The sequence below is a fragment of the Mauremys reevesii genome, linkage group 2 (assembly GCF_016161935.1).
Source record: "Mauremys reevesii isolate NIE-2019 linkage group 2, ASM1616193v1, whole genome shotgun sequence".
Taxonomy (NCBI): domain Eukaryota; kingdom Metazoa; phylum Chordata; order Testudines; family Geoemydidae; genus Mauremys; species Mauremys reevesii.
The window spans coordinates 72,454,958-72,477,641 of NC_052624.1; the positions used below are offsets into that span (position 1 = coordinate 72,454,958).

Genomic DNA, 22,684 nt, shown 5'->3' on the forward strand with positions numbered 1-22,684 from the left:
GGTGTGAATCCCTGCAGATAACACAGATTTGTCACACTTTCTAGCAGACAGAACTGCTGTCTGTGGAAAGTAGTACAAAGAAAAAGAGTAGTAATAATGATCACTGTTGTTCTGAGAAACATATTGGCCATTTTTACAGGTACAAATGGTGTCAAACAGATTCACAATAAACCTAAAAAATGGTGGAAAATACCACAGAAATGTCAACAGAAAATTGTTAGTTAATATCAAAAAGCAAGTTTACCTTATAAACACTTCCAAAAGCTCCACTGCCGAGATGATCTAAAATCGCATAATTGCCTATGTATTTTGATGGTGCTTTATTCTGATTAATGCTTTCAATACTTTCAGCAATTTGCTTCAGTTCATCCTCCTAATTATAAAATTTTTTAAAAAATGCAATGTTGATGATTTACATGTGCAGCAAACTGAAAAGAATAGTTATTTATTAACCTTATGAAAAAAATTGGAAATTTTGTGCTTACCAGTAATGAATTTAGCTTTGATACCAGCTCTTCATAGGCACTGATATTACGAACATAATGTCCAATATCAATGAAGATCTCAAACAGATCAGTCGGGAAGAGTCTAAAAATGTTTAACATTTTTATAAATTTGGAGAGTGTTCATAACAGATTACACACCGTGAAGACTTTTTAAACTAATGTATTGCTACTCCTTATTTTATAACCTTCTAAATAATTATTATTTTTGACCAGCCATTCAAATGTTCCTAATCTCAAATAGCCACCATCTGGGACTAAAAGGAACTTTCAAAGGTCCCAGCTGGGATTAGGACATCATTTTCCTGGATACTGCATAAACATAGATCCTACTCCAGACAAAGGTGGAGATTCACTGAAGTCAATGGAGCTCCATGTGGATGCAATGGTGTATCTATGCAATTCTGTACAAGTTCTCATATTGCGCCATCACTGTATTATCTCAGCAACTTCCAGTAGAGCATTAAATGATGTGACTAATACCTGTTTATGTGCAGGATTGGGGCTATAATCCTTATCCCAGTTTTACAATCAAAAAGACACAAAACAGACAAAGGGTAGGGAATGGATTTACAACACACAAGCCAATTAAAATAGTGAAGAATTGGTAAAGCCTTGTAAGTTACATGTTTGGTTGGTGTTTTGTTGTTTCCTTTTTTCAACAGGAGCTATAGATAGGGTGAGGAATGGCAGGAATGGAAATCAGGAAGTAAAGGAATTGCAAAACGAAGGTTGAGGAAATGGCTCAGTCACAACTCAAGCCCTACTAGTACTGTACAATCTTTATAGGCTGGAGCCCTTCCAGGAAAAGAAAAACTGGCCAGTAAGATGAAAAGTGAGTGTGTATGTTCATAATTCTATCAATTTAAGTCTTTTGATAACAAGTGATGGATAGATAAGAACTACCAAAAGTCACAGCCAATTTGCAGTTTGATTGTCATTCTTTTGCCACAGTTTGGCATTTGGTTACACATAACCTTCTTATTCTAACCTTCTGGTAAAACTCTAGTAACACCCTTCTAGTAGAGATGGTTATTGGTGGCAGACATTTTTCTTCATGTAGGGTCATATTTCCCAGCACCCAGCCAACTTAAACATACTTGATGTAGGATCAGTTCTCAAAAGGGATGGGTAAAGAAAGAATCCACTCCTCCCCAACTGCTCCATATCTGGTACTGTAGCTCTGAGGTTCCATGTTGCTTCTCATGCAGCTACGCTAATCTTCTGGGAAAAGGCTGATGGACCTACACAGTGGCAGATCCAACAGTCCTAACTTCACTCTACCTCCAGCTTGCTCCAAAGCTTGCTACATGGAAACACATGAGCAGCCTCTATAGGGCTGGTTTCTGTAGAGTTCCTATGATGCAGGCCTCCTCCACTCTCTAAATCCTGCCTCAGATTCAGATCCTGAATCAGATTTTGTTTGTTTTTTTCTTGTTCTCTGAAAATCAGTTACTACATTTGAAAACTGAGCATGACATTAATTGAGAAACCATACCTTTTAAAGAGATGTCTATTTCTTTCCATACTGAAGAGAAACCTCAAGGCTCTGAAAGCATAACACTGGGGTGGGAGAAATGCTTAAATTAATAACAAATTATGTACAAATTAAAACGCTGCTCATAAAACAGCAAGGGCCCTAAACATATTTTTAACCTTAATTTTTAAGTAACTAAGTAGGCCAGGCTATCAGCATGGAAATCATTCTCAATAAACCAAAAATAAAAAGCTCTATACTTTAGTCACAAGCCATCTGCTTCACTTCATGCTGTATTTCCAATGTGGGCAGGCCCTCTTGAAAAAAAACTATGGATCAGTGTAGCTACATTAGATACCGAATAATTTTATTTCTGCACTGCTGAATTTTAGAGCCACATTATGCTCAATGACTCTAGTGCAGCCCAATGGGGTTACATTTAGATAACGGAGCAGAATTTGGCCCTTTTTTCTGGAAACTGAAGTGTAGAGCCCTAAAAATGTCAACAGGAGACAAAAACAAAACACAAACAAAAAGCCCTAAGTCTACAAGAATCTGAAGATCAGACACAAGAATACACTTAATCTAGTTTACAAAAAATGATCCACATAGTTCTGTTTCTATATAATCACTATTAGAGAAAATAAACATTAAAAACAAAATCATGACAGCCATAGGTGAAATTAGAGTCACTTCGTTAATATAGAGATTTTTAGGTAACTACTTGAGTTCTCCCCAACTACATCCATCTATCTAAGCCAATGCAAAAACTAGCTAACTAAACAAAGATGACTGCAATGTGTAAGTCAAAGGAAAATGAGTTACCAAGACTCTAAAATAGTGGAAACAATAATATAGATCTAAATAATATTCAAACTGTTAGATTACATTCGTGACTAAAAATCCTATTATGGGTCCAATCCAGTCATCCTTACTCAGACGGTAGGAGTTTTGCCTGAGTAATGACTGCAAAACAATGAAGGAGATAGAAGCTAACCACTATTTTTGAGGGAAGCAGGGCATGAATCACCAATACTGCAAGGAAACAGTCTTATTTAAAGAGTACTGTTTTTTCTTAATCCAAAATAATTGCCCTTTGAACAGAGGAGAAACATCCATGTTGTAGTTCCAATATTCTTCTGAGACTCTCACAGTCAGAAGGGTCTGTCAGTGTGGAGTAACTTGCAGGACTGGAGCCATAGTTATTACTTTGAAGGTTCTCCTTTTTAGTGACTGTGCATAGACCCTAATGTAGGAAGGAAGCAGGGTTATGAGACTGAAGCACAGGACTGAAAATCAAGAGAACTGTCCTCCATTCACAGCTCTACCACAGATCTTCCTGTGTGACTGTCAGTTACCTCCCTGTTCGTTTATTTCCTACCTGTAAAATGGGAATACTACTACTTTCCTTCCTCACAGCAGTATTCTGAGTTTAATACTTTAATGTCTGTAAAAAGCTTCAGATTTAAGGCAGCATATTCTTTACAGACTGAATGAATGGTGAAAGAATGATTGTGATATCATAACTACTCTCCAAGTAATGAATTGTGATTCCTAAAGAAGTAGAAAGAATGAAGAGACTGATTAGCAAGACAAAGGTCTTGGGCCAAATTGTAAGAAAAAGCCCATGAAATTAATAAAATTCACAAATATCCTGGAAATCAATAATTATGAGTTAGGAACTATAGAAAAGCAGCATGAGATGTTAAACATGGTTTGGATTAAAGACAGATTTCTTATCATTTGCCTGGATGTGGTGGGATTTCTGTTTAGTACACCAGCACAGTCACAATAAAACCCTTGTTACTCAATTAACTGATGTCACTTTATATTTAAACCATACTACATTCACTCATGATCTATTGTAAAATATAATCTCTTGTAACTTTATGCTGAAGTACTAAATTGGAGTTAACAACACATTTGGTAAATTAATCTAATTAAAAATATGTATATATTTGAAGCTATTGTTAAACAGATGCCTAACTGCATTAAATTAGTTTCATAAAAAGATTATATAAATTTACTTCTTCTTTAATTTTCTTCAAAGGATAATGTTACAAAAAGTTTTAAATTAATTTAAGTATTATTAAAAAAACTTTAGTGCAGATGATAGGCACTAGTTAACATTTGAGATTGCAGTCTCATCTGTTAATCCGTAAAGAGTACGTGCAGCATACAACAGCAGTGTAAGATCCCCAAACCACTTCTCCAGTGTCTCTCAAGCCTGATCTGGAAGGACTATCGCGGGAAAAGGCAATAAGAATGGCCATCTTTTCCTCTCTACTAAGAGTGCCCATTAGGTGACAGTTATGGTGATGATTTTAGTGACATGGACAACTACTCACTAGAAATCAGAAAGACACCACACTCATTTCTCAGAGGCCACAGAATAGCAGTCAGATAGTTAACAACTATTGGTCACTACCAACATGGGTTGACTGTAACCAATAAATTTACATAAAATTACATAAACACAGAAGCCATCCGATCTTTAGCAAACAAAGATTGATCATCCTGCTTTTTAATTTACAGTACTTTATGTTGTGTTTTGCTATACTTTATTTAACAATCACAGCAAGGTGCTCCAACTCAAAAGAACTGAAGTCAGTAGCATTGTGTCGAGTGTTTATCGGCTTTCAGTGAAAGCCATAGGCTTGACAAAGGGAGAATGTACATTGGGCTGTCTGGAAAGTGGGATTTCATCACATCTAAGGCTATGACTACACTATGCAGCTTTTGGTGACATGGCTGTGCCGCTACAGCTGTGCCTCTAAAAGGCATGCAGTGTAGCCGCTGTTTGTCAGCTCTCCTGCCAACAAAAAACTTCCACCCCCAGGGAGCGGCAGTAGCGCTATCAGCAGGAGAGTGCTCCTGCTGACAAAACACTGTTCACACTGGCACTTATCAACAAAACTTTTGTCTTTCAGGGATGGAGGTTTTAACACCTCTGAACGACAAAAGTTTTGTCTTTCACTTTCTTCTATGTTACATAGGATACAAGAAGCATAAAGTGTTTTATAGTAGAATAAAAACACATAAGGTCATGATTTAACTTTTACTTTCCTGTGGTATAGCCATCTGCCATTTGTTTCATATATTTTTTAATAAAGTGGTTAATAAAGTTGCTACTGTATATTAAAATACCAAAAATCATAAGATAAATTTCCAAAGACTATGTAAAGCTTTCAACGTGAAAGAGAATTACCTGTAATAAATTAGCTTTTACTGCATTCCTTTGTTTGCTTGGTAAAATCAGTTTTGCTATTGTATATACCCCATTTTCCTGGAAAAGAAACATAAAGGAAAGTCATCAATGTTAGCGTGCTGCTCTAGGACAGAAAGTGGAAACAAAATTAAATGTTACTTCATGTAAACAATTCAGAAGTTAATGTCAATTTGAAAAGTTCTTAGCTATCTATTATACACTAAGTTTTAAGGTAGGATCAGTGAAAAGCTCATAAGAGCAAAACCATCATTACATTGATTGTAAACTGATCCTGCACATGCAGATGGACTCTGAAGCCATGTTGAGCTGCACTGAAGTCAAAGGGATTGCACCACTAGAGCGCCCATCATCCACTGTGCATTTTGGAATGTCGTGATCAGACATTTATGCACCAAAAAAGCCCTGAGCTGGAATAAAACCCTATGTGATAGTTCTGGAAATATGTCTATGTCCCCAGTCTGATTCTGTGAAAATCATGTTGTAGATCAGGGGGGAAAAAAAAAAAGATGTACTGTTTTTAACATTTAATCTGACTTAACTATAAAAACAAAAAAATGGATTCCTATTAAGATAACATGTGTGACTCAGATAAAAATGGTTTCTCTAAACCTATATGGTTTCTATAATTCTAGTGTTTACAGTGGCAGATTAATTTATGGATCCAGAGAGCCTGTACCCAGGGTCCCTGGCCAATTTTGGGGCCCACCGCAGGAGCGCTGGAACCTGAGTAGAAGTGGATGGGCCACCAATGCCAGAACTGTGATCCCACATCCTGCTCCTATTCTTCCCCTGAGGCCCCAACCCTCACTCCTCCTCTTTTCCCTGGGGTCCCACCCCCTGGCCAGGCCAGAAGCCAGAGCCGGGCCATGGTAAGAGCCGCCATGTAAGCCCCAGTTGCTGTAAGAAGCCCCAAACCCTCCAGCTGCCCAGGGCACACCATCCACGGCAGGTGGAGAGTCCAGGGCTCATCACAGTGGCCTGGGTTCCATGGGCACCTGTGCCTCTTACCATAGCCTGGCTCTGGCTTCTACCCTGGCCAAGGGCAGGACTTTGTTGGGGAGAGGAAGAGCAGGGTGTGGGGCCCCATAGCAAGAGGTTGTGGTAAGCCTAAAACCTCTTTGTGCCCAGGGCCCCAATAAATCTTCATCTGCTTCTGAGTGCTTAAGCTATACAAGGAGTTAATTTTTTTCAGACTCTTTTCCACTCCTCCTCTTGCCTAGTAGGCACCTAAAGTATTTCAAAACCCTGTGCCTGTTCTATCTAAGCACTCTCCTTCCCTTTACTCCAGCAGTTCTCAAATTGTGGGTCAGGACCCCAAAGTGGGTTGCAACCCCATTTTAATGGGGTTGCAAGGGTTGGCGTTAGACTGGCTGGGGCCTGGGCCGGAAGCCAAAGCCTGAGCCCCACCACCCGGGCCCAAAGCTGAAGCCTGAGCCCCTCTGCTCGGGCCCAAAGTTGAAGCCCAAGGCCCACCGCCTAGGCCCACAGTCGAAGCCCAAGCCCTTCTGCCTGGGCCCGGAGCCCGAGCCCCACCGCCGGGGACCGAAGCCAAAGCCCGAGCCCACCACCCAGGGCTCAGGCTTTGGCTTCAGCTTGGGGCGGCAGGGCTCAGGTTACAAGCCCCATGGTTTGGGATGAAGCCCTTCGGCTTTGGCCCCCCCGTCTCGGGCACTCAGGCTTAGGCAGGCTCATGCTTTGGTCTCCCATCCTGGGGCAGTGTAATAATTTTTGTTGTCAGAAGAGGGTTTCAACTCAATGAAGTTTGAGAACCCCTGCTCTACTCCCTTTAGGTATGTCTCTGCGTTTAAAGCGAATGTATTGATGATTTCACTCATGTATCATTCATGGTCTTGACTTAAAATGTAGTATATAATAGATGGCTATGCATTTTTTATTTGGCATTAATTACTGAGTTTGAGCACCTTGGGGTGTGCATAGGATCCATACAAGAGTCCACTAATTAAAACCATTTTTAGAACCATAAATTCTAGCCAATTAAAATGATGTCACTTGTTAAAATCCACAAGTCCAGAGATGAAATGCCAGAGTGTACATGAGCCTTAGAATTTATGTTTGTCAGTCAATTCTAAGACAATTTTTTCTATCCTGAATATGCCTCGGGTGAGCAGCTAGGGGTGTCCCATTTTCTCTTTGGGAAATACGGTCACCCTACATATACTGTACTCCTTTCATAAAGGCAATAAGCTGTACACTGTGGCTGCATGCCTTTGGCTGTCTGCCCCAGCAACTGCAGGCCAGGATGACTTCTAAGCTGGATGTACAGCTGGAAATGCTTTATTCCCACCTCCATATGACTCCACTGGACAAAATCAGGAATTTGCGAAAGGTGAATGTAACTAAGTGGCTTGTCCTGTGGGCTGGAGAGCCTGGGGGTAAGCCACCCCTGGTAACGGAATGAGCCCCACCTGAGGAGACTCAGGCAATTCCCTATACAGAGTAGAAGGTGGCTGCATTAAAAAGGGGAAGCCAGGGAGCTGCGCTGGTGGACACTTCTGGGCCAAAAAGGAAAAGGCTCCTGCAGGACCAGTACTCTTGGTGAATAAAGCCCAGTGTGACTAGGAGGCCGCTGTAGGGGTGGGAAACCTTGCCAGTGTTTGGGACCGGACGTCAGAGCCCCATGGAAGGAGAGCTTGGAGGACTGGCTGGGAGACCAGACCAGGATGGAAGAAGAGCCCTAGGGGTGAAAGACAATGCCAGAGGTTATGGGCCTATTACTGTGAGATTCTGGGGCCTGGGATGTACAAGAGGTCAGACTAGATGATCATGATGGTCCTGTCTGGCTTTAACGTCTATGAGTTTATGAGAGTTATAAACCACCAGTACAAATGCACAAGGAGACACAAGTAAATAAACAAGAGATATGGAAGTGATAAAGTCTTCCTACCTGTACTACTTGGTGAGCATTAGTGTCATTGAGCACCAGTTCAGTAATTGCAGCACAACAAGCTAGAATGAAAAATCATATATAAATATTCAGGACCAGATTCACAAAGGTACTTAGGTGCCTAAAGATGCAGATAGGTGCTTAACAGGATTTGCAAAAGTACCTAAGCAAGTTAGGTGCTTACCTCCCATTGACTTACACTAGGAATATTAAGGAAGCAGTCATAAAAAGTACACAAGAAATATGTCCCAGACAGACTCTGATGTTAGATGCATGCTATTTCTTTGACAGGACCGTGATACTGAGACCTACTAAGCAATGTCACCTGAGCACTACTGGGTCCTGAGAGGTGAAACTGAAAGTCTGAACAAGTTCTAATACATTATCCCCAGGATAAGCACATTATGAGTAGGCTTGGCAGAACTTAATTTGTATTTAATAATTTTGAGAGATATTATTAATGTTTATTTTAAGCATTTTTAATTTTTTTTATCAATTTAAATTGTCACAGTTGTGTAAAAGTATGGGTTTTAAGCATTTTTTTAGTTTTTAGCTATTTACATTTTCATAGCTGCAAGAAATCATGGGGGAAGGGTCAAATGTGGGGGGGGGTCAGACAATTATTTAATAACAGTAGACATTGAGATTTTAGAAGTTAAACCTTTATAACAGTTAAAACACAAATTATCAACATGACATCAAAATATACAACGTATATATTCTTAAATCAAATTCTAATAAGTTCTCAAGCAGCATTTTTCTTACTTTGCTTATCTGTAAATTTGATTATTATTGATATGTTGTCAGTTTGTGCATGTATGGTGGAATCGTGTTTACCAACATTTACTGATAAAAATCGAATCCTTTCAAGGCTATTTATGAGTACACTAAAGTTGGATATGAAGTAAAACTTTAATAACTGAATTTAAATTTTCCTTGAGTTAAAGCAAGAGTTTAAAGCAGAAACACCAGTTGAGCTCTTGAATACTACTTCCTTCATTTTGTGATGAAAAAATCATTGATATTGCACATCTAAAAAAACCTCACAGCTGACCTGATTCTCCTCCTCTGCAGAGTGAATGTAAAATGATACCATTCTGATCTGATAACATTGCACCCCACTTCGCACAGGTATAAGTGACTATACAAAATGCAAAGCTGTGGAAGACGAGGCCCAATATACATACCTGCTTGAAGGGAGAAAGTATTTTCTTGTATTTCTTGAGGACTTAAATCTTCTGACAAACGAAGCTGTTGGATTCTCCCTGCTGCATTTGCACTAGATAAACTCCCAATAGAAGAACGATCAGAAACTAGATTTCTATCTCTGGAAAACAAATCACAGCGTAAAATAAATATTTAATAAATATCTTTGTTAGCCATTTCTGAAATTTGCCTGGATTTCTATTTCTGTCTCTACATCTACATATATTCCCCAATGAAAAATTTAAAAAGCACTTATACATTTCAAATTAACATCAAAAGCATCAGATATAAACCACACAGTGAATGGGTAAACAGTTTAGCCCCCTTTATAGTTTCAAATAAGACATTGTGGGGAAGAGTTTGAACTGTAACCTAAATTTACTAAAGCAAGTACTGATGTAGGGTGCCCAACCACAAATATTTCAATAGGACCTGATTTTTAAAGGATTTTCTGAAAATTAGGCCCCTTGAAAATAGCTTAAGTTAGGCATCCAAAAACTCAGGTATCCAAAATCATTAGTCACTGTTGAAAACTTAGGCCCATGGTCTTATCACTAGACTGAAAATTTAACATACTATAAAAAAATTCATAAATCCAAATAACAAAATAGATGTCCCTTTCTACCTGCCTAATCAACATGGAAATTATATGGACACTAACTATGTATTTTATCTCTATTTAATTGATTTAACACAGCAAAGCCATGTTATACTTTTGAAAAGCATAGTATATTTGAAAAAAATACACTTCATAGTCATTAATGTTTGAATTATCCACCTGTTTTCTTTTAATTTCTGCAGTACGTAAGGTCTGCAAATACCGCTAGAAGCAGAGGATGAAAGCTTTTTTATACATTGCCCTGGCTGGGATAATTCAGTCGGTGTTAGTCTTGCTTTGAGAGCAGGAGGTTGGACTAGATGACCTCCTGAGGTCAAATGGTTGTGTGATGACCTTAAAATATGAGGAAAAGTCATTGACAATTATACTGATCTTGAAGACTGAAGACCTACCCCTGTAATATATGAAGGAGTTGCTTGATACCGCCCCAAATACGGATTTCCACACTAGTCTCATGATCTTCACAAATCTGTACCAGAATCCAAACTACACTCCACAAAAGCTTGAGATGATCTGAATGGAGCAAACTGAGCAGGATAGGAACTCCTTCATACAGTTTCACTTGCTCTTTGACTTGTGACTCAGCACAGAGGAGGCGTAGCAGCTCTGCAGTCAGCCTAGAAAGAGATCAGCAACAAATTATAACCTCACCATATAGGTCACCTATGTTAAATCACCCAGACAGTTAGTTATTATTGCAATTCCTATTACATTCTTGTTACTTAGTGCTACTGTATATACAAAGATGCCCAAGTAATCTGTAATACATTTTCTGTTAAGTTACATTCAGTAAGGTGTCATATTTTATTCACCTATTAAAATGGCCCTAAACTTTATTAAATGAAGCCTGTCACATTTTGGGTGCGCAGTAATTCATAACACTAATAAGTTTGTATCACTTCCTGCACGTGTATTAGCTGTTCAGACATGTCTGTAAGCCTCTCTAAATTCACTTCAGATGGGGCTCTGAAATCAGAGATGGTGCTAGAGGGCACTTAGTCAGCATGAAGCAATTCAAACTCCAGACCCTGCGACACTGCAACTAATACAGTCAGTGGTGAGCTGGAGCAGGTTCCCACAGGTTCTCAAGAACCGGTTGCTAAAATTAGACCTCCGTGGAGAACTGGTTGTTAAAGGGCCAGGGGGTGGGCAAAGAACTCTGGTCCGCGTGCTGGACCATCCTGTTGCTCCCAGGATTCCCAGCTGGGGAGGCTGAGGCTCCTCCAGCCCTTCCCCCGCTACCCCCAGCTGCAGCGTGACCAGCCGCCACCACCAGCTGGGCAGCTCAGCTGAGCTCTGGAGTCATCCTGCTGCCGCTTTTTGAATGGCCCAGCAAGGTGTGTGGGTGGGCTGCTGCAAGCTCCAGGGCTGGCCAGAGGAGAGGAGGCAAGTGGGGCAATTGGCCCAGGCCCTGCAGGGGCCCTCGGCCCCTCCCCCGCTCCCCATCCTTAAATCAGAACTTTTTATAGGGAACCAGTTGTTAAGATTTTGGCAGCTCATCACTGAATACAGTATATACAACCCTTGAACTGATGAAGACCCATGTCTTGTGGGTCCCTGCAGTTGCAGGGCTGGCAGCACCAGCCCTTTGCATTATTGTGTTAATATTCAGTGAAGCTGGATTCTGGTTCCATCGATAATGTTTTCCAGGTGAACTCGTTAGCCATTGCTGTCGTTTTTCTGAATTCCTTCTTTCTTTTTAATGGATTACAAGTAGTGGTGGTTCATAGGTTATGGTAGAATAACCTATGGTAGAATATGGATCTTTCTCCACACTTGTGTTCACAGAATTGGCTGGAAATGTCACAAGAAAAAGTTCTCACAAGATTTCTATTACTTCCTCCCTCCACAATACGGCTAGAGAGACCACAAGAAAATGGTATTTCACTGTGTTTTGGCTCTTCTACTTCAATCTGGAATCACAAAGTGCTGAAGTGTACAAGAATGAAAACTCGTATTTTGAACCTTCAAACTTAGCTAATTTTTCAACTTCAATTACTTCTTCCTTGAATTTGAAACTTAAGACTACTGCAGTCACAGAGCAGTATTCAGCAGAGAATCTTTTCTGTCATGGTCACTCCTTTTTTTTTTTTTCCCATAATGAAGTAGTATTTTTTTTTTAAAGTTAACCAGAACTTTTTTCAAATATGCCAGAAGATTCAGTTTGTTCCTGTTATTTGGTTTCCCTGTCCCTAATTATAAGTTAAATATGCAATAAAATCTCTGTTTTAAAATGTCTGATATTCTTTGGTGACTAAAATGCAATCATGTTTGAGAGAGTGTTTTTGTCTTCTTGATGTTTTGTACTTAATACCCAGTGACCACTTTACCACCAGTTTCTTTCAAATATGGACTTATCAGCCCCAATCATCAAGTCCAACTGAGCTGTGATGACTTTAAAGTAGGTAGGAATATCTTTGTACACCTCTGATCTACAAGACTGTTGGGATCTGAACCAGTCCCAGATATAAACTAGAGCAGTCTCAGGGCTGCTCTAATTTATGCCATGTTATAATGGCCCCCAACTGAAATACCACAGTCCAGCATGCTCTTTGGCCATGCCTCCAGCTCCCACAGGTGGCAGTGGTCTAGTGCCCAGGGAATTCTCAGTTATACTTTAGGGCAGCTTTACAGTCCATTTATGCTGAATTGTAGGCTAGGATGTAACCCATCAATGGGAAGAAAGACAATAACATGTACTAGATAACCACCAAAGAACATTTTACTGCATCAATATCTGATTTTAAATGCCACAGCTTTGAAACTTTACCACTCTAATTAAATAAATGCAATATCTCAAAATAAAATTTAAAACAGAGAAGTATTTAACATAATTAGTCTATAAATAAGGTCCTACCTTTTAGATAGCAAGTCATATTCATGTAATATTACCAGCAAGTTTTCTACAATGGCGAGCTCACTGATCTTCTCCCTACATTCTGGGCTAAAAACGGAAAAAAATTGGATATTTACATAAAATAAAATTATATGAAAAACAAGTGTTATTTTTACTTCGCTTCTGCCTACTTATACTTCATCATCCATTGCTTTGGCTCACTGTCTTTCTTTATGGCTCAGGTAATGATGTCACATTGTATATTCAGGTTTAAAAATACAAAAATAAGTTGGTTCCACACTGACCCTGCATAAGTTTACTCTTTTTTTTATATAATACAGATTGGTTTAGTGAAATATTAACATGGTAAATTAGGGGGAAAGGTTAAATATTTAATATGCTTAGAAAACCAACTTTGAAAAAACTAACTACAAAAGCTGATGTTTAATTTTTTATTATGCAAATATAATGTCTTCATATTTTTATTATATTCTATTACTATTTTGCTTATCCTGTGTAAGTGTAAATAAAAGTAGTTTATATGAGGAATACTCAATGGAAGCTGCAATTTACAAGTGAATAACTGAATTTACAGGGCATCATAATTACCAAATTCTTTAACTCTAGAAGATTATAATAATCTAGGCCCTGATTCAGAAAGTATCCATATTCAGAATAACACTTAAATATGTGCTTAAGTCCCACTGACTTCATTACTTAAAGTTAAGGACTTACTTCTCTCCCGACTCAGTGCCCTAATTTGAAATAACTGCTTACCCATTATATAGGATGTTCTTTTCAGATAAAATTAAGAATCTTTTAAAATAGTATTAAAGAGTACTCAAGTGAGGGAAAAATCAGTTTTAAATTACTACAAGGAAAAGAAAAACGTTCAAATGTACTAAAAGAAGCAGAGTTAACTGAAAGTGGCCTAATTATTCTGACAAAGGAAACAGCATTTTTGGAAAGCTGCTGAAGACAATAATGGATTTAAGAAAAGCATAGATTACAAATTCAGACCTTATCTTCCCTAGTAGGGATTTGGAATGAGCATTCTTCTGAATTGAGAGTGGATTTTACATTTAGGTGATGTCTACACCAGCACTTATGTTGGCAAAACTTTTGTTGCTCAGGGTTGTGAAAAAACACACCCCTGAGGGACATAAGTTTTGCCAGCATAAGCGCTCATATGCACAGCGCTATGTCGGTGAGAGAAGCTCTCCCGCCAACATAGCTACCACCACTCGTTGAGTTGGTTTTATTATGTCGACAGGAGAGCACTCTTCCTGTCAGCCTAATGTGCCTGCACAAATGCTCTTACAGCGGCACAGTTGTATCGGTACATCTGTGCCACTGTAAGGTTGTAAGTGTAGACATGGCCTAAGTAAACCGGAGAACTTATGTGTTCTTTTGGGGGTGAAAAATTCTGGTCTTTGCAGGTGTGATTTGTGCAATGGTATTTGAAAAGGAATAACCTTTCAACATCAGGTTAATGATATTCAGGCAAGATAAATGTATTTCACTCCTAGTATAAAATTAAATGGAAGACCAAAATATCTATAATTCTGAGTATCTCGTGGGGGGGGTGGGGGGGCGGGAAGGGTTAATAGAGAATGCAAACCAAAACATGTTTCAAATGCCTTCTCTCTCTCTGTGTAAAATCTCTAAAGCATAAAGTTGTTCTCCAAGTTTGGAAGTCAATAGAATAATAATGGAGAACATCAACTCCAAGGCCTGCATAGGGACTGCGGGATGGGACTGTATGGCCCTAGTCTTGCAAAGTGCTCCAACATGGGAATAGGGTCTGTCTTGAAGGATCAGGGCTATGTATATTTAAACAACTGGAAAGAGTAAGGCCTTGATCGTGCAAAGGCTTATACAGATGGGAAGAATGCTTCTCCCACCCATCCAGAACAACAATCAAAATGAGATGGGCCATCAAGGAATACAAAGGATTGGTAAATAGCCCTATCAGACCTTGGAAATACTACATGCAAGGAAGCTAATCCTATGGACTTGGAGGCTTATAAAATAAATAAAACAAAGGTATAGGAAAATTTGTCATCTCTTTGCTGTTTGAACTCTCACAGGGCCAGGAATACTCAAGTGAAGCCAGAGATTCCTGGGAGTTACCCCTGGGTCTGTCCTGAAAGACATTTTGAATTGACAGGTCACTCCAACTCTGTCACTCTTAGAATTTAGATTGTAACTCATTTGTGCCTATATGTTTGCTTACTTTAACCTGTAAATAACTCATTTCTTTTTCCTAGTTAGTAAACTTTTAGATAGTTTATTATGGGATTGGCTACAGGTGTTGTCTTTAGTGTAAAATCTAGACCAATTGATCTGGGGTAAGTGACTGGAAGCAACCTGAATATTTCGTGATTTTTTGGTGTAAGTGACCATTCATCACTAAGTCCAGCTTGCTTAGGTGGTAAGATAGACTGGAGAGTCTAAGGGAATTGTCTGTGACTCCATGGTAAGACTTGTTACAATGATCTAGGAGTTCATATTTGTTATTGGCTTGGTGAAATCTAATTATAGAATTTACCACCCATTTTGGGTGTATGCCCTGTTTTTGACAGTCTACCCTGAGGTAGGCACTCACGGTTGTGAGCCACTCCAGACAGACTAACATAAGTATATGCCTCCGTCTCTTCAGGACAGAGACTTTAGCTTGTACAGTAACACTTATCTCCCGGTAAATGTCAGCTTCAATATTTTTGCAAGAGCTAAGATTAATTGCAAACAACAGCTATTAAAATGAACTTACCTTTCTGCTAAGCTAGTAAGAGCAAGGAGTGCACCCAACAGCACATTACTGTCTCTGGCTCCTAGCAAATTTACTAAAGTCTGGAAAATTAGAGATTTAAAAAGATAAATCTATATACATGATGTGTTTTTCAATTAGGACCCTAAACATGCATATTTGTTCAGTAAAATTTAAATACTATTAAAATAAATAAATGTACATATCTAGCAAAGACACTAATCATCACTGAATGCATGACTAGCCTTAGAGATTTCAAATAAATATATCAGAAAAGCATTTTGCTCTTTTCCATACTTGCCAAGTCTTAAGGTCAGGAAAGTGTATTTCTCCTCCAATAGTCAACACAGTATCTGAAACAACTCAAGCAGGGTAAAGCATCTGCCCTACTTAAAGTACTAAGGGTGGCATCTGCTGCTGCAAGACACTGAGAACCCTGAACTTAGGTCCTACCAAGTAAAAAACTTTTTAGTTTATATTTAAAATAACTATGTTTGTAATTTTAAGGCCTCATATGTATTCTGTTAATAACTCAAATCTTAAAGTGATTTACGTATTTAATATTTTTATAAATGCAGTTGTGGTTTTCTAAAATAAACCAGTTTTCCATTTTTACTTGTTGTAAGCCTGCCCTACTTCATGGACTGCTTTTTTCTCTCCTGAACCATCTGATGTAAATAAAATTGCCTTCATTTTGCATCAGACTTATACATGAAACACTAGTTGCACTATTACTGATCTCAACTGTTTCTAATTTTGGCCCCAAATCTACAAACAGATCGCACTAAGTGCACATCCCTGCCATCATGATGAGCCCCAATGAGGTCAAGAGTATTCCACACACGTCTGTGGGAGGATATGTCTATACTGCAATTAAAAACCCGCAAGTTGCCTGTGCCAGCTGACTCAGGCTTATGGGGCAAGCTGAGCAAGCAGGTGCTTGGGGCGGCCAAGGGGAAGGGGCAGCACGTTGGGCTCTTCGGCGGCGGGTCCCTCGGTCCCTCTCGGAGGGAAGGACCTGCCGCCGAAGTGCCGCCAAAGAAGAAAGCAGTGCGGTGGAGCTACCGCCGAATTGCCACCGATCACGATCGCGGCTTTTTATTTTTTTATTAGTATTTTTTCCGCCTCTTGGGGCAGCAAAAACCCTGGAGCCAGCCCTGGCTAAGGGTCTATTTAATTGCAGTGTAGATCTTTGGGCTCAGGCTGGAGCCCAGGCCCTAGGGCCCTGTGACACGGGAGGCTCCCAGAGTTTGAGCTGCAACCTGAGACATACCCTTAGAGACCCAATTTTAGGATCAAGGCTTTTGTTTATAGAAGATATTTCAAGGCTATTTATACCTTAATAATATATAGTTTAACAAAGTAAATTTGATGTTGCCTTTATAGGAACAAGCTTTACCAAAATGTTTAAAGGGTTAAATTAACTCAATGAAATGATCCACAATTTGTGCATAAGGCCAACAAAAACATCTCAGCAGCTGACATAAAAAGAGACAACTCAGATGATCTTAGCCCAGGCTGACAAGTCAAAGAACTGATGTTAGCTTATGTTACAGTCATTTGAAAAATGGAGGGAGTTTGATCCCTGCTTGATCAAATTTAGGAAGTATAAATCATTCACACAGGAAGCTGATTGGTTATAATTAACTGTTCTTTAAACCACTTACTTTATGTGCTCCACTGGCTATAACCCATTCTCTTTGATCTTTAACAGCAGAGAGTTTTTGAAAAATATCTGTGAAATGAAGGAAATCACAAACTGAGTGTCTCAAATTTAAGATTTTTCATTTTTTTAATAGAATAATAAAATAACAGGTCTAAAACATTGACTTACACTCTGAAATTGGGTATGTTCTTGACATGATATAATTTATGTTATTCAATATTTTAATGTACAAAGAAGTGTCAATTTCTTCAGAAGCATTACTACAGATGTACAAGAGTGAGATCTGCTATTGCGCTGTGCTTTCGTCTACTCAAGTACTGTTCTCTTTTGCATGACCATGTTTGGAAAGTGTCTAGCAACACTACAATTGCTAAACCATTTTCAAATATTTTAAGCATCCCTCAGTCTGTCATATAAACCTTGCTCCTCATCCATATTAAGGTTATAAATGCATATGTCAGTTACAACACTCACATGTCATGTTGACCAATTTGTCTACATTATGCTGCTCTTCTCCAAAGCCAAGATATCCGTTTGCTACTGTTTCCATATACTGTAAGCGGGACAAAATACAATGTTAACATATATACAGTAGAGTCTCTATTTTACAAACTAATTGGGGATTGACAAGTTCATATATGGAAAAGTTCATAAACTTGAACATCTCAAAATTACAGTAGGTAGGGTGTATCCGTCGCAGCATGCTGCAATCTATCACTTTTTCTTGTCCTTCAAACTACTGCAAAGTGATTTGCAATGCGCTGAAGGCATCTAAATGTGAAAGGATGCCAACTTGTTCTTCATCAATATTACTTTCATTATGTGATTTTTATTTTTCCATAGAGAAAAATGTTTTTGTTTTTTTTATAACTGGTCAGTTGTAAGTAAGACTGGTGTCTGTAAAATGGAGGTTTTACTGTATAGATTTGAAAGTGCTATGCACAAGCATTGCCTATAGGTGGTGCACCAACTTCACAAGAGACTATAAACTGCTATGGCTGAAGGACACTAAAGCAGTGGTTCTTATCTAGGGGTATGTGTACCACTGGCGCTGGGGGTAAATACAGATCTTTCAGGGAAAAACACTAGCGAAGTCAGTATAAACTAAAATTTCATACAGACAATTACTTGTTTATACTGTTCTATATACTTATACACTGAAATGTAAGTAGAGCATTTATATTCCACTTGGTTTATTTTATAATTATATGGTACAAGTGAGACAGTATGCAATTTTTCAGTAATAGTGTGCTGTGACACTTTTATTTTTATGTCTGATTTTGTAAGCAAGTAGTTTTTAAGTGAGGTGAAACCTGGGGGTACACAAGACAAATCAGACTCCTGAAAGGGGTACAGAAGCCTGGAAAGGTTCAAAGCCACCGCACTACAGCATTAGGAAGAGATATTACATTCTCCACAGTTATGGTAGAAACTAGCTTTTTCCATTACACGTCTGATTATAATAGTCATTGCTAATTAACAACATCTACCTGAGTTAATTGCCCTCTTCCTGTTTACTACTTTATGATGAAAGAGAGCTCAGTCAATGCTCTGGAGGTTCTGGACTAGTTTTTAAAATATACTCGTAAATAAACAGACCCATCAGTTACTAAGTTAACTGTTCAAATAACCCAGCAATAACCTAACAGGAATTAATGAACCTCTTCTCCAGAATCCCACACCATCGCTACCCAGCCCTACCCATCACCCATCTCCTTAGGTGCAAAGGACAAAAGATGGACTGTGTAGCAGGAACATCAGAACAGGGTCCCATCCACTTTTTGCCCCTGCCTCTCCTCTTCTCCCCAAGACCCTGCCCCCTGGGAAGGCTAGAAGCTGGATCCTGGCCTGGGTAAGAGAGCCACGTATCAGATGTGGATACAAATTGTGCGTCCGTGAAAGGCTCTATAAATGTACTAATGCCCATTTGGGTCATCTCCAGCAACTGAACTGGGCAACCTCTGGATCTAACAACATGAACCACACCACCTGAGCTAACACACAGGACACCCTAGCACAGAAGACACATCAAAATTATAATTTCTGCATGTGGTCTAGCTAGCCACTGGAGAGTGACACAAAGCCTTACTATATTAGTCTGAATTACAGAAGCAACTAATTTGGCATGTTCTTTCTAAAAGACTGCAGCTAAGTAGATGAAACGTGGCTTTTTTATATTAGATATCTAGGGTCTATTCCCAGTCTGCACCACCCTCTTTTGGGAGTAAACTGGCTCATACTAAGCCCCTTGAAGGCACAGGTGGCGTTGTTGGCAACTTGCAATCCTATTCCATGTGGACTAACTGCCACCAGGGGTTATGCTGGGGAAAACTGAATCTGACCATGGTACAGTCTGCAATAGCAGGTGTACTTTTGGGTGCATTGGTTTTTCATTTGGCACATAATGCTGTTCAAGCATCCCAATTCCTAAAAAGTGACCTGAAACTATTCTGTTAGTACAGTGTTGGGTTCCTATGAGCAGATACTGCAAACTGTATGATGACTATTTCAGGTCAACTGAGCAATTTTACTTCTGATTATAGAGTAGTACTCGACATCAGGTTTCCAAAGGTGAAGAACTGAACTACTGTATCACCATTTAGCAGAGACTTCCAGATGACATTTTTCAGACTGTCAAAGCCAAAATGACTTTAAAAGCTTTTAAATCATACAGCTAATATCTACAATGAGGAACACAACAAGAACATATAGTAGAGAAGAGAGCTTGAATTAATTAGAAACTTAATTTTAAGGCTCAGCATTTCTGATATCAATAATTAAGTGACACTCATAGTATACCAGATGTTTCCTAGACAAAGGCACATTTGCATCTCAAATGAGCAAATTTCTCATAATGAGGCACAGTCAAGGGTTATGCTACCAATAATGTTGAAATGTGTAGTGCTTTTGTGGTTCGCACCAGTATCTGGTAAGACTATTACCAATCATTCTGTTTTAAGAAGAATCTCTGCCATGAGTTTACTCTTTTAGATTGCTGCCTTAAGTAAGATGAGTGCAATTTTCTTTCAAACAACCAGCTTGCTACGCAATTTAAATGTCATAGAATATTGATGAGGCAGCACATAGTAATGATTTCAGAATCCAAAGTTTTATACAGGTCTCCGCATGACTTTTATGAAAGCTATTGGGAGGAAATATGGGGCTACAAACATAACAGCATATAACCCAAAACAGCATATCCTAGGGTGTCAGTTTTTCACAGTCTGTGCTGGAAGTGCACAATCACTTATGATTCCTTCTCTCTAGAAGCAAAATTAACATAGAGTGGATCCTCACTAATACCAGCTTACTAATCTGCACAGCCATACTTCATACACAAAACCTATGAGCCTCTACTAACCTCTCAGCAACAACTTAGTAACGGAGTGCGTAGTGAGATATCATACTGCTAAGATTTCATTTCTAAAAATAATTCACCGTCAGGCAGACACCAAGCCTGAAAAATTCAGCACAGAAGGTGAAAGTTTCAGAAAGCTATGAGCAAGTGAAAACAGGGGCTAGAATGAAAACTATTATGTAATTTTAACTATAAGCAGTGCTACTGCTGCACCAATAATACAATACACAGTACATAGCCGCACTATTGCCACAGTTGCCATTAGACTAATGGATTTAATGGTGTAAAAAAATAGTCATAACGTCTGACATTTGGAGATATTTGTATGTGGGCGATTTGATGTGACAGTAAACACTTGAGCAAACTTCACTGTGAACCTTAAGAGCTGAATATTTTGAACCCTGAGCATAAAGGGAGTCTAATGGAGATAGGGTGACCAAATGAGAGGAATAAAATATCGAGCCACATGGGAGGGAGGGGCGGGGGGGGGCAGCAGAGGGGAAAAAAAAGAAAGAAAGAAAATAGTGCTGCCGGTGGAGCAAAAATAAATAAATAAATAAATAAATAGTCGTCCCGACCAAACATCGGTCAGGACGTGGAACAATTAAATATCGGGACATTCCCGATTTTATCGGGACGTCTGGTCACCCTAAATAGAGAGGAAGGATTCAATACCTACACCAACATAGCACAAGTAGGACGCACAAGTGTACTCTGAAATGAGAGCTTTATTCTTTGAAACTGAATTTGTTTAGATTTGGAGAGCCAATGTGGGCACAGTGGGAGCCACAGACATGCATCCATGACCTACTGTCTGGTGATTTGAAAACAATTTTAGCATTTTTTTACCAGGATTACATTTTTACTTTCCATAAAATGGAACCTAATGAACATGAAAACTTTTAACATAAGATGCATTCCAAAGGCATTTTGGCTTCCCTGGATCATCAGACTAAATTAATCAATGCTGTATTCCAGAATGCTAGCTTCTGTGTTCCAAACAGTTGTATTACCACATAATATGTGCTACCCTTTTTGTCTGCAAGAATTAAACCTGGACAAATAAAAACTATTTTGTGCAGAACAAAAAATAATGTCATGCATTTTGATTTTTTTCAAAATTATATTTCTATTTATTTTGTCCTTTTCACAACTGCCCAGAGACTTTTCTTTTAATTTGCCGTGACCAAAGTCACATCCAGCAACATGGAATGCTATGCACGGGAAGCAATGATATAAAAAAAACCCTAACAGATCTCATTAATTAAAGCACAGCAATCTGTGAAAAACAGTCATTTCAGTGTGCTTTTATTTCAAACTAATAGTGTTTCTGTCACTTTTGTTATTCCTTCAGAGAAGTCAGTCGGGGACTTTACACACCCTTCCCTCAAAATCCTAGAATTTATTCTCATGATTGAGCCAAACATGTGTTGACCTTTAATAGTCTTTTTCACTTTAGCAAACTAGCTACTGTCTAATCCAATTAGCTGGAAGAAAATGTCATTGGTGCACGCTACTTAATTACATGTACAGTTGCTTTGGGCATAACTGGTAACCACACCTACTTATCCATGTGCTAATCGGAGAACAAATTTATTTCTCTTCCTGTGCCAACTGAATAGGGTGACCAGATGTCCCAAGTTTATAGACCCAGTCCCGATTTTTGGGTCTTTTTCTTATATAGGCTCCTATTTCCCCCCACCCCCTGTCCCGATTTTTCACATTTGCTGTCTGGTCACCCTACAACAGAATAACACTTTTACAATACATTTCATTCTTGCCTTTGCAAAAACAAACTATTGTATAAGATAAGAGACAAAAACAAAGAATATTTTACCTGGGCTAGATTTTCAATCCCACCCAGGTTATGGAGCACTTCCTGAACAAAAATAAAGAAGAAAACTAATTAAGTTTGTCATAACACAGAAACATTGGGACAAATGGGTACTTTAATATAAATGGCCTGTTTTTGGCAGTGCTGAGCTCTCCCAAAGCATAATGAAGTTAATGGAATTTGTGGGTGCTTGTGGCACCTTCAAAAATCAGGATACTTACATTTAATTTTAAACATCTGAAAATTGGGACAATAATGTATGATTAAGCTACGGAATGCAT

The 22,684-nt window shown here is 38.9% G+C and overlaps 1 protein-coding gene across 12 annotated transcripts in view; it reads right to left on the bottom strand.

Annotated features, from left to right (window-relative positions):
- NEK10 (NIMA related kinase 10) overlaps positions 1 to 22,684 on the bottom strand; it is a 160,234-nt gene that overhangs the window by 112,153 nt on the left and 25,397 nt on the right. For all 12 annotated transcript variants that reach the window (XM_039527070.1, XM_039527072.1, XM_039527069.1 and 9 more), the window contains 12 exons: positions 22,407 to 22,448; positions 17,686 to 17,764; positions 17,213 to 17,280; positions 15,549 to 15,628; positions 12,797 to 12,883; positions 10,332 to 10,556; positions 9,302 to 9,441; positions 8,115 to 8,176; positions 5,189 to 5,266; positions 2,002 to 2,066; positions 486 to 588; positions 245 to 373 (listed from right to left, as the gene is read on the bottom strand). In XM_039527070.1, the coding sequence (XP_039383004.1) occupies positions 245 to 373; positions 486 to 588; positions 2,002 to 2,066; positions 5,189 to 5,266; positions 8,115 to 8,176; positions 9,302 to 9,441; positions 10,332 to 10,556; positions 12,797 to 12,883; positions 15,549 to 15,628; positions 17,213 to 17,280; positions 17,686 to 17,764; positions 22,407 to 22,448 (1,158 nt within the window). The remainder of the gene's footprint in view (positions 1 to 244; positions 374 to 485; positions 589 to 2,001; positions 2,067 to 5,188; positions 5,267 to 8,114; positions 8,177 to 9,301; positions 9,442 to 10,331; positions 10,557 to 12,796; positions 12,884 to 15,548; positions 15,629 to 17,212; positions 17,281 to 17,685; positions 17,765 to 22,406; positions 22,449 to 22,684) is intronic.